At 43.3% G+C, this 12,028-nt stretch overlaps 1 protein-coding gene across 1 annotated transcript in view; it reads left to right on the top strand.

Moving 5' to 3' along the window:
• The window catches only part of stpg2 (sperm-tail PG-rich repeat containing 2), a gene marked incomplete at both ends in the record, with an annotated part of 69,903 nt that overhangs the window by 15,467 nt on the left and 42,408 nt on the right, over positions 1-12,028 (top strand). The window contains 6 exons of the mRNA XM_079516942.1: positions 390-501; positions 4,222-4,329; positions 7,483-7,509; positions 8,071-8,230; positions 9,598-9,761; positions 11,189-11,281. Coding sequence (XP_079373068.1) covers positions 390-501; positions 4,222-4,329; positions 7,483-7,509; positions 8,071-8,230; positions 9,598-9,761; positions 11,189-11,281 — 664 coding nt within the window. The remainder of the gene's footprint in view (positions 1-389; positions 502-4,221; positions 4,330-7,482; positions 7,510-8,070; positions 8,231-9,597; positions 9,762-11,188; positions 11,282-12,028) is intronic.

The following is a 12,028-nucleotide window of genomic DNA, read 5'->3' as shown; positions in this document are numbered from 1 at the left end:
TGAAATGTATCGAAATCTGTGACTGTCCCTCCAGACCATGGGAACTTGAGAAGCGATAGCGAACTAATACAAAAGTCCTGCGAAATGCCCACATTTTTAAGAAACGCACACTTTTCGCCGGGTAAATAATAGAGTTACAATCTAACTCCCCTTCTGTTGTAAATTGCAGGGGGGTACCAGTTCGTGGGTGCTCCCTCTGGTGTTGTGTCTGTGGGTGTCACTCACTTTGGAGAAGTAGTTAGACAGGTATGAGGGCACTGTCCCTTTAAGTATCTTAAATACCTTACCCTCTCTCTCTCTCTCTCTCTCTCTCTCTCTCTCTCTCTCTCTCTCTCGCTCTCTCTCTCTCGCTCTCTCGCTCTCGCTCTCGCTCTCGCTCTCTCTCTCAGAGTCCCAGTAACTCACTATGAGAATGTGAATCTTTGTAAGGAGCAGAAGAGCAGGGTGGAGCTTATCATTCCCCGTTACCATGAACTGGTGCCCATGCAGGAGGAGAAGAAGGTAAAAGTGTGCGTGCGTGCGTGCGCATGTGCGTGTCTGTCTGTCTGTGTGTGGGTGTGTTCAATTGTTGACTGCATGCACAACTCTAAATTGTGCTAATGATTCCTATAAAACACAGAGGTATTGAACCAGTATTTTGTCTGCCAGGTCCCGTGAGTCATGTCACGTAAAAAAACACTCACTGTCCATATGGAGCGCCACAAATGTGAGTACCAACGTACAGGTATATGTCATAGACATGCTATCCCCTGCTTCCTCCTTGATGGCTGCAACACATGACTTACACAGCTCCAAAGTATTGTGTGGTGACCAGGGGTGTAGTTCTTTTCTGCTAATGTTTCTGTAAGTACTGTGCAGGCATGGATATCCATTGAATAAATCCCATGACTGTGATCATGGTTTCTGTGCTACTACAATTTACAATTACAATTTAGGCATTTAGCAGACGCTCTTAATCCAGAGCGACTTACATTAAGCAATAACAAAAAGCATGGCATACATCACATGTATAAAAAGTAGTTATCATGAATCATGCGTAAACTAAGAACGTAACAGTGGAGTATCTATGTAAACTATACATACTATACTATATAATATATTATACATGTGTACTATAAAGTGCTATGACTACATAAAGTGCAATTCTAGAGCTGTCTACATAACAAGCTATAAGTCTGTTTAAAATGCTATCTAAGTCTACATAATGTGCTATCTAAGGGGCTAGGCTAGGGCAAGTGCTACGGGCCATGGTGGAGTCTGAAGAGGTGGGTTTTCAGACTACGGCGGAAGATTGGGAGTGAGGCTGCAGTTCTGACTGCAATGGGAAGTGCATTCCATAGTTTTGGAGCCAGAAGGGAGAAGAGTTTGGGACGTGTGGAGCGTTGTCCCGGCGTTTTTAGTGAAGGTACCTCCAGCTTCCCTGCGTTGGCTGATCTGAGTGAGCGGGAGGGTTTGTAGGGTACGATCATACTTGTGAGATATGGGGGGGCCATGCCTTTGGTTGCTTTGAATGCCAGCATCAGAGTTTTGTATTCTGTGCGGGCAGCGACCGGGAGCCAATGGAGCGAGCGGAGAAGGGGGGAGACGTGTGAGAATTTAGGTTGGTTGAAGACCAAGCGTGCTGCGGCATTTTGGATCAGTTGGAGGGGCTTAAGTGCACATGCCGGTAGGCCAGTAAGGAGGGAGTTGCAATAGTCAAGTTTTGACAAGACTGTTGTCTGGATTAGGAGCTGGGCTGACTCCTGGGTGAGGAACGGTCTAATTCGTCGTATGTTGTAGAGTGTAAACTGATGGCTACTCTGTTGTACTCATCCCAGTAAACAAGGTCCTCTTGAGCAGTGATTTTCAACCTTTTTAATTTAAAGGACCCCCAGTTTGATATGCACACATTAGGCGCCCGCCATTTCACACGATTCTTTATTTCTGGGCCAATCACAGTAAAATCCTCCTCTCTGAGTAACAGACCTGTAAAGGGTTCAACTATCATATGATCCCAAATATCAGCTGGGGAGCCTTTCTCACATGTTATTCAGAAGTTATTTTCTGCCTCTAGAGTGCAGTAAAACACAAGATTTACTCAATGGTTGCACAAACACATGCATACACACACACACACACACAGAGACTGCCACGCACTCTTGGATGTGTGCATGCACACACACACACACACACACACACACGCACGAGCGAGCGAGCGTGCGCGCACGCACGCACGCACGCACGCACACGCACAAATACATGTAGAGGAAAGTTTGAGAAAATCATGACCAGATTTGTATTGACAGAATGATAGACATTCATGAACTTGCATAGTTTTCATTTATTCGCTGAATTCTACAATGAATTCAAGCCATTAATTCTATACTTTGACTTCAGACATATGTAGATGTTCTGGGCTGTGTTGTTTCTTGTATTGATTAATAGAGAGATAGTAACATTCATATTTTTCATATATATGCCTACTAGGTGTATATCTATGTGTCTGTGTGATGCACACACATATGCGTGTGCATGCGTGTCTGATCATGCTGTGGTCAGAGCCCTTACCGTGGAGACTGCTCTTCTATCCGTCATCATTAGCGAGATACCTGACACCTCAGCCCACCCGAACACCACACATGCACTGAGCAGGACAAACACCCTTACTTCCTAGAGATCAGCTAAACAGTCACATCCCTAATAACATGAGGGCTCTGATCCAACAACATTTAATTGTGGAATTGTCTCTTGTTTTGGTTAAACGGCTGCATTTGCTGTTTTGGGTAACCTATGACAAATTCTTAAGTGGTTAAGAAAATGCCTCCTTGATTTTTTTTTTTTTTTCTTCTTCTTTAAAAAAAACAAAAACAAATCAACCGTGGTTATACAATATATGTTCCATTATCCTTGTCCAACTATGTACGTACGGTCTTGCTATGAAACAACTTTGACTAAGTCTGGGGATTGGCTTGTGTGACCTGACAGCTGATTAAGGGCTCTATTTTTGTTCAAGCTTTCTAAAGCCACTATTTGGGGATTTAGCGTTGTGGAAGGGGCGTTCCTCTACTAAAGTGGCTATTCTGGTCACCTGTCTAAATCCCTAAAACACATCCGCACAGAGCCAAGAACAATTATCTTTTCATTGAGTCACAACTCGCTCAGATCTCGCTCATTTTTAAGATTTCTATGTAATCTACGCAATTCGAGCTTTCATTTGGTACATAGATCGTGCGTGTAAGCCGTCTCTATATGAAACGGTATCAAGCGAAAGCGAAAGTTCTGGAATTAGGATGAAACCCCATTTGCTGCGCTATGGGGTGATGAAACTGAGCAAATTGAAAAATGTCAAATAACTTCTTTTACTAGACAATTATATAAACACAATCGACACAAGGAAGTGGCAGGCACTCACTTCTGCTGATTATAGGAAAATTACAAAACGATGCATAGGAGAATAAAGAGAGATGAAGCAGCCTGACTGCAAACCTCCATTGCAGGCGTGCGACTCTATACCAAACTAATTTGGCATTATGGCTTACGGGTGCTTTTAAACTCCACCATGCACCTTCCCAAATGTGTGTAGCAATTTAGGGGAAAGTGTGCCAACACGCCCATGACCACACCTCTAGGCGCGTATAGTGTCGGCATAATGGATAGCGGGTGGCGCTGGACCAAAATGGACAGAGCAAGCTCCTATACTCTGTAATGTTCAGGCAGCGGCTGACTTGCGGGCAGCGTTGCGGGTAACGGCAGTGCCGAAAATAGAGCCCTAACTAAGTGTCCTGCAGTTTCTTGTGTTTTTTTGGAGCTATGCAGGAATTTCCTGCTTGGTGTAAAGAATTTATGCTCGCTGTGACTGCACAAATATTTTACGGGGCAGGAAGCTAACAAAGGAGGAAGAATTCTCTTCCCTATCATAAAAACACTGATAAGACAAATGACGTCTATAGACGTCAATGGTGGTCTGTGCGTTGGATTTGAAATAATTGGCTGTCAATGAATTTTAATATACAGTATATGTATTTACTGTATGTATTTGCATATGTTTTGTAATACAACTGTTCGTCTTTATAATACAGTCTCTCCTCTGCATCTCACGCTGCCTCTCCCTTTTTCAATTTCACATATGCCTTGCTGCCTTACTAACACGAATGGAAGAGGACCAATATTGCCAAAGCCTTTCAGGACATGACAAAACAAATGCCACATTCCATTTACCTTGTTCATTCTCTGTGTCTCCAGGGGGTCCCAGGACCAGGCCAGTACCATATCAAAAGCCAGTTTGAGAAGTCGGCTAATCCCTATAGCAACCAGTCCGTCTGCACTCCCCCATTCCTCTCTCACACTGAGGTACAAGGCATTCAGTCTGTTATGAACTTGATATACTTTGTTGAATGTGGTCTCTCACACGAAAATAGTAATCGCTTTGTGCTGCGACGTGTTGTGAGCTTGTAGATCAGCTATTTTTGGTTGCTTGACACCGGTGGCCAACTATGTATAAATCCGGCTTCAGGCTCCTTTCATATACTGTAAGTCTGTGTGTGCTTGGTGTGTGGCCTTGCATGCACCTTTCTATGGTTTCTTTTAATTACAGGTCCATTTTTAAACTTAAATTAGAACTTTTATTGTGCAGATAGAACGATGAAAAATAGAGATAGGAGACATACATCAAATTTTGTGCTTTTGGAACAGGCAAACTTTTTATTTTGAAAAGTAGGTAGGAAGAATGGAGTTCATTATTCCAATGCTGTCTTGGAAATAAATTATACGTAAAAGTGCAGAAGAATCAGCTCCTACAAATTGGCATCACAAATAGTAAACATTGTGAAGTATGTTCATGTTCATTAAATTAAGGCGATTGGCGATTCTTTTTTATTTCCTTTTTTTCTTTGAGAGTCGAATTGCATGTTGCATTTCTAGGTTGTACAAACGGTAGGACTTGACACAATATACCAGCTTTTGGATTGGTCCCCATGAAACTACAGACTGATCCTGCTTTTACATATAGGCCAACAAATGCAATACATGCAATATTCCTCATTTATGTTAGGCTTACTGTAATATACTTATTCCTCTATTAATCCAGTTGACCAGTAGTAGTGAAACATTCATTTGAATAACGATCCACTAGAGAAAAACATATTCCATGTACAATCACTCAGGAGACATGGCATCAAGATTTAGTTATACATCCTATACTCCTATAAATGATCTGATTTCTCACAGAGAAAAAGTGTGATAGACTCTCCTTGTTTAATTGATGCACTGGGAGTGGATATTCTCTTCAGCTGGCCTGGAGGTGAAGATGGATTTATTGAGTTTGAGATTGATGTGTATTTTTAATTCGGGGAGAAATCACTCAGTTGCCATAGTACTCGATCATTGGGAAGTTTGACAGATGTTTTAAGTATCAGTCTGACAAGTGCATGAATATACACATACATATAGAGAAACACAAAGGCATCTAGCTGCGATAGAGAGCTAATACATTCAAGGAAGCATTTGAAGTAGCACACGGACTGACAGAAGCAGAGTAGCCCACACACGCACGCACGCACGCACGCACGCACGCACGCACGCACGCACGCACGCGCGCGCGTGTGAGTGATGCACGCTTTTTGATGTAATTATGTATGCGTGTGTGTTTGTTTGTGTGACATGCATATATGTGTCATGTGTGTGGCTCTGACCCGGTTCTTCCGACCACACGCTGTGCAAGTACGTCGCTCGACCTTGTGAAGTCATCACCGCCGCCTGGTGAGCATGCGTGTGATCATGTGCGCGTGCGCACGCACACACATCATATCTGCAGCACACAGCAAAAGGAGACAGTTTTCTTAGATGTTGGTCCCCCAGCAAGGCCAGCATCATCTGATGCCTGCATCCAGGGGAATGGGGGGTGGGAGGCTGGGATGATAACAGGACCAGCTGGAGTCCCCCCATTTCTCTCCTCTCTTTCCTCAGACTGATTCCCAATTTCCCAGTATCAAAGCGACAGTCTGACACTCTATTCCCCTTGCCCTTTCTCATCCCCTCTTACCTCAATATTACTTTGTTCCTTCCCCCCTATTCCCCCTATCTCCTCTTTTCATACTTTTTTTCCCTGTGTCCTCTGGCTGACAATCTATAAGACAAGTCACTTTTCCTCTGTTTCCTTTGCCAGTATATTTCCTTTTTTTGTTGCTCCACTACCACTAGTAGTCATCTATTTCCATTTCCTGCTCCTCTCCCCTCACCTTTGATCATATTTCTCCTCTCACCCCCCCCCCCCCCTCCTCCATGTTGTTCTATCCTGCTGTTCCCCTGGGGACTATTTTCCCCCTCATAGCAGTTTAGGTGAGAAAAACAACAACATCCCTGTCAATCATTTAGAAAACGGTATATAAACAACTGTACATCTGCTGCTTGTCATCTGTAATACTTTACTCCAATTGTCAACATAAAGCCACTTTCAGTTTAGCAATTTTTTTTGAATTTTATCATATCTCTGTCTGATTCTCTGTGCCCAGGCATTTAGAAAAGCTTAGGTCCAGAAAGAAACGTCAACATTGTGACAAAGTAAAGTGACAGCACTCAATTATTTGTCACTGGGAGGCCATTAAATAAGGCAGGAGGAGGTGTGTGCTGCAAGAATCTGAATCTGATGATGGAAAAATAATCTCTTCATAACTTGAAACACTCAGGTTATTTCTCTGAGCACCCCGAAAGGTCTGCGAGTTGCCGTGTCGAGCATTGCGAAGTTTGGTACACCCGATTCAGTCCCGTCCGAGTTGTAACCCGATATGCACAGAATAGTAAATAATGTCAAACTCACCCAGCCCGACTCAGCCACGGTGACAGTGAAATAGCACTTCCGTACTAGTGAAAGCCACGCCTCCGTGTACAGAGTTTTGGGTTTTCTAGGCGTGTATGTACAGAATTTATTTACGCATTTCTGTGAGATGGGGTTGCGTGGTTGGACAACCATCATATTAACCTCTGAAATTTGTACAAATCAAGTTCAAGTGTTCAAAAGTATAACAAAGCCAGTATTTGGGCAACAGGATTTTGCCAGCCAGGCATTGTCAAACTTCAGTTAATTAGCTGATTAGAAATAAGAAATAATTAGAAATAAGTTTCTAAGAATGTATTTTGGCATTAATCCTGAATCTCTGCCCTGCCCTCCTTGAGCTTAATTACCTTCTCTCTCTCACTCCATTCCTCCTATACCTACCTTTCCTCTTTTATCTAAATTTCTTTCACTCTCAGCTCAATAATTAAACTGTGCATTACTAGTAAACTTACTCACTCCTATGTTTTTACTTGCCATTTGTGTTGTTGTTTAAATGGCTGGCATGTTTCAACCAAATTAGGTCGTCAATAGGAATGTGCCTCAGTGCTTGTGACCTTGACTTTCAGGGTGGATATGAGGGAATAGAAATGTACGTGTGTAGAATGCTTAAGGCGGTTCTTTGGATGTTTACATTTTATAGTACATATGTGTGTGTGTCTGTGTATTTGTAGGTGTCTTTGGTGTGCAAGTGTGAGCATGTGAGTGCATGTGTAGTTTTGTGCATATGAGCATGCTTATTTTTGGGCGCATGTGTGTTCTTGTGTTTAATTTGGAAATACCGCTCTCTGAAGAAGATGGTCCATTTGTTGATAACAACAAGCTGAAAACCTAATTTGAGAGCAGCAGCACAGGAAGAGGTTGAAAATAATTATCAAAGATAGTTCACCTTGAGTCATTTTGAGTCTGAAAAGTAGGCACAATTGGCTAATTAAGTGGATATACATAGAAGAAATATCCACATTTATGCACCGACTGAGACTCTTCAATTATTGAAACGCTGAATCAGCACTGACATCAGCAACTTAACAAAGAGATCTAGAACAACCCACATCATACTGCTGAGTGTGTACAACGATTTTGAGTTAAAGCTGATATTTATAGCATTTTGACATTACTGTGACTGTGTGCTATGCTACCTTCAACACTAAGCAGGTATTGTAAACATACAGTATATATTATAAACAGTAAACACATAAACAAAAGATTATGTCAAAACCTAGTAGGCTGCCCTAAATTCTTCCTTTCTCACTTTGTCTCAGAGGTTCAGCCTGGTGAAAGAGTTGTCGCCCCCTGTTGGCACGTACAATGACCCACGCTGTGCCCTGGAGCTGCTGAGGAGACCTGTAGGAGTGAAGAGAAGTCCCTTCGGACTCACCGCAGTCCGCTTCACCACAAAACACAAGAACCATGCCACACCAGGTGGGTGTGTGTGTGTGTGTGTGTGTGTGTGTGTGTGTGTGTGTGTGTGTGTGTGTGTGTGTGTGTGTGTGTGTGTGTGTGTGTGTGTGTGTGTGTGTGTGTGTGTGTGTGTGTGTGTGTGTGTGTGTGTGTGTGTGTGTGTGTGTGTGTGTGTGTGTGTGTGTGTGTGTGTGTGTGTGTGTGTGTGTGTGTGTGTGCGTGCGCGCGCGCGCGCGTGTGCGTGTGTGTGCGTGCGCGCGTGTGCGCGTGCGACGTGCGTGCGAGAGAGTTCAGTCTTTCATTTCTCATGCTTGATATTTCACTTGTGACTGATATTCTTAAATTTAAAGTTATATCACAGATACAACTCTCCTCCATCAGAGAGCTCTTCACAACCTATTAAAAATCTAGCTGCTTTGATTCATGATAGGTTCATTTTTTCTAATGTTCTAATAGGCTCTTAGGCTTGCGCTCGCACGTGTGTGTACAGTATGTGTACACTACAGTATATTTGAGTACATCTGCATTCTAAGCAAGTTAATTTGTCTCTGTGCTTTGCATCCCTCAATGACAAATGTTATTGCTTCCTTCATGTACACACACATGCGCGCACACAGAGCATTGGGGGCAGTGGCTCAGGGGTATAGTGGCCGGCAGAGCGGCCGGTAGTTCGATCCCGGGCTCCCTCAGAGTTAGTGTCCTTGTCGCAAGATGCTGAACCCCTAATTGCTCCTGATGTGCAGGTTGATGCCTTGCAAGGTTTCCTCTGCCATCGCACACATGAATGTGTGTGAATGGGTGAATGTAATGCACAATCTATGTGAAGCGATTTGGATAAAAGTGCTATATAAATGCACCATTTTACCATTTACCATACTGTGTCACACTCTGACCTAGTGTGGGTAGGGTTTGCTGAAAGGCACCGTTTGAAAAAATAGCAAAACAGCAAAGTGATGCAAAGTGTTTTTGAGGGGTGTTTCCTATATGCATATATATGCATATGGAAAGAAACATGCGCATTCGAGACCAAGGAAGCTGGACGCGGAAGTGTTGGCTGCATATAGCTCATTGCGCATGTTTCTTTCCTTCCATGGAGCACCATGGAGCAACATGGCGTCGCCCGTACGGTCTTCGCGTCTCGTCCTCTTTAGACAGTCCTTGCCCAGAACCAGGAAGCACTGTGGTAACAAAAGAAACATTTTTTGTTCCAAATAACATGATCTACAACTTAAATAATAAACGTGTGACTTTCCTTATTTATACATAATTTATGGGAAAACACAGGAAACATACTAGAAGCTGTTATGTGTCAGTGGCAGGGTGAACTGCCACATGTACGCCGGTACACACAAAGAGTGTCTCTTTTCTCTCTCTCTCTCTGTGTTGAGGTCCTGGATCATACAATGTGTTTAACTGCGGTTTAGCTCAGGAGAGTTTAAAGAAGGCCTATGCCGAGAGCACTAGGAAAGGAGGCTTTGGTTCGACAGCTCAACGCACCACTATCTTCCACAAGAAGCAGGAGCTTCAGGCCCCAGGTCCTGGACAATACGAGGTAGGAACATTCATCCTTCATTCATTATCTTCGTCTGGCCGAAGGTCGGGATGGTAGAGTGTGTGTGTGTGTGTGTGTGTGTGTGTGTGTGTGTGTGTGTGTGTGTGTGTGTGTGTGTGTGTGTGTGTGTGTGTGTGTGTGTGTGTGTGTGTGTGTGTGTGTGTGTGTGTGTGTGTGTGTGTGTGTGTGTGTGTGTGTGTGTGTGTGTGTGTGTGTGTGTGTGTGTGTGTGTGTGTGTGCAACCTTACTAACCCTATCTCTAACCCTAGACATAACCGCAAGCACAGGAGCAGCGCATGTTCGCCAACCTTAATGCATGGTCGAACTAACGGGAGGTCGGACCACGGGGATTCGGGGAAGTCCCCAAAGAGACATTAATGTTTGCCCCGGGACCCAAACTAGTGAAAATAGCAAATCTACAAGCGTACAAAGTTGCTTCGCGCCGCGTTGCGAGCTTATAGATCAGCTATTTTCACTACTTCTTAATTATTATTTCTTATATTTGTTTGTTTATTTATTTAAATGTAGAAAAAGAAAATGGGATTTTTACTCGAGTCGTGATCCATAAAAATTGTCAATTCTCAACGTTTTTGGCTGGGGACCCCCGGAAATGCTTTGGCCATGTCTCGTGAATAAACTCACAGTATTAAAATACTATGGCTGTGGGGATTAGGTGGTGGAACTATTTAAACATTTTCTTATTTAAAATGTCCACAGCAGTCACAAACAAAGTCTTGTATAACCCTTCTTTTTGAGTGGTGCAACCACTCCAACGAACAGCAATGTCCGTTTGTGTGTGACTATGTGTGTGACCAGTACCAATGAGTACCAAAAGTGGCGCTGTTGTGCCAGAAACGGAGAGAGAGAGATAGTGCTGCATGTTGCCTGCTAATGAGAGAGAGAGAGACAGAGGGGGGGATTTGCACCACTCAGTTCACACGGGTGTGATTTTTTCTAATTTCAGTGCCACAAATACAAAATGTTGAACCACAGAAACGCTAGTTCTCCCGCTCTTGTCCATGACTTATACAGCCAGTAGGCTGTATAAGTCAGCCAGGTCAGGTGGTACAGTAGGCCACCTGACCTGGTGGCTTACTTTCTAATTAAGTCCAGCTTTCTAATTAATTCACCCTTGCTCTGTCCTTTTTTCCCTTTTAAGATTCATCATCATCTCTGATCTCTCTCTGTCTTCCTCCATCTTATGCATGCCATCCTAGCCTGCTTACACACCTCTAAGTAAGAGATATGACCAAGTCTTAATGTTATTTTACCTGGAATATAAGCTCCAGTTATTACAGAGCTCATACATATGTCATTCCCAGAGAATTCATATTGCCGTGTGTGTGTGTGTGTGTGTGTGTGTGTGTGTGTGTGTGTGTGTGTGTGTGTGTGTGTGTGGGTGTGGGTGTGTGCACTCGCGTATTCAGGTGGAAAAGGAGATAGAGGAGCATTATAAAAAGCAGCACACAGCACCTTTCAAATCAGCTACTGATCGTCTGTCATTACCATCGCAGGCCAAAGTAAGTCTCTCTTTCTGTTTGTCTCTCTTATTGTATGCCACCTTTCAGTCCTTTCACACTCTCCCTCATCAGTCTCACTTTTCCACACCGAAGTGTGGTAAATTAAACTATTTAACAATGTGAAATGCATCACAACCACGTTGTGACTTGTGAGCTTGAAGATCTGCTATTATCAGCATTGCACAATGAAGTATAAATGAAACGGGTGACAATACAAAAATGCGGAAAAACTAAACGTCATATCATTTTCATATCAAAACTACCAACTGCTGCCTCAGTCGCCTTTATTGTTCCGTGACTTGATCACCCCCGGCTGGGTCACCTGAGTGAGGGGTATGATGTTGCGAGACCCGAAACCCTGATCATCACTGAGGATACGTCCCAGGTGCATCCATGTATTTTTGTTTTAGTAGGTAAATGGACTAGCTAGCAGAGGCTAGTCTGTCATCCCAGTGTCTTCCTTTGCATGTGTTATTATATATCATTGCTGTCGGGAGGAAACCTAATCAGTGCTATTGAACACCCTTTAGCCTTTACATCTTTGTGTTGGTTAAAACAATATTGAACCAATGAAAAGTAGTAAAAAATGCTTTGGACAAAACCTCTGAACTCCATTGGACCCTCAAACTGTCTGCTAAAACAGCTAACTTCACCACCTCTCGCCCTATCATTAGTCCGCGATTGAGAATTTATGGATTTCTCGGCCATTTGTTGAATGTCCATGGAATACAGTCGGCCGAGTGCATT

Source organism: Electrona antarctica (genome assembly GCF_951216825.1).
Source record: "Electrona antarctica genome assembly, chromosome: 12".
NCBI lineage: Eukaryota > Metazoa > Chordata > Actinopteri > Myctophiformes > Myctophidae > Electrona > Electrona antarctica.
The sequence above is the reverse complement of the archived record's forward strand: the minus strand, read 5'-3'. Positions and strand labels throughout refer to the sequence as shown.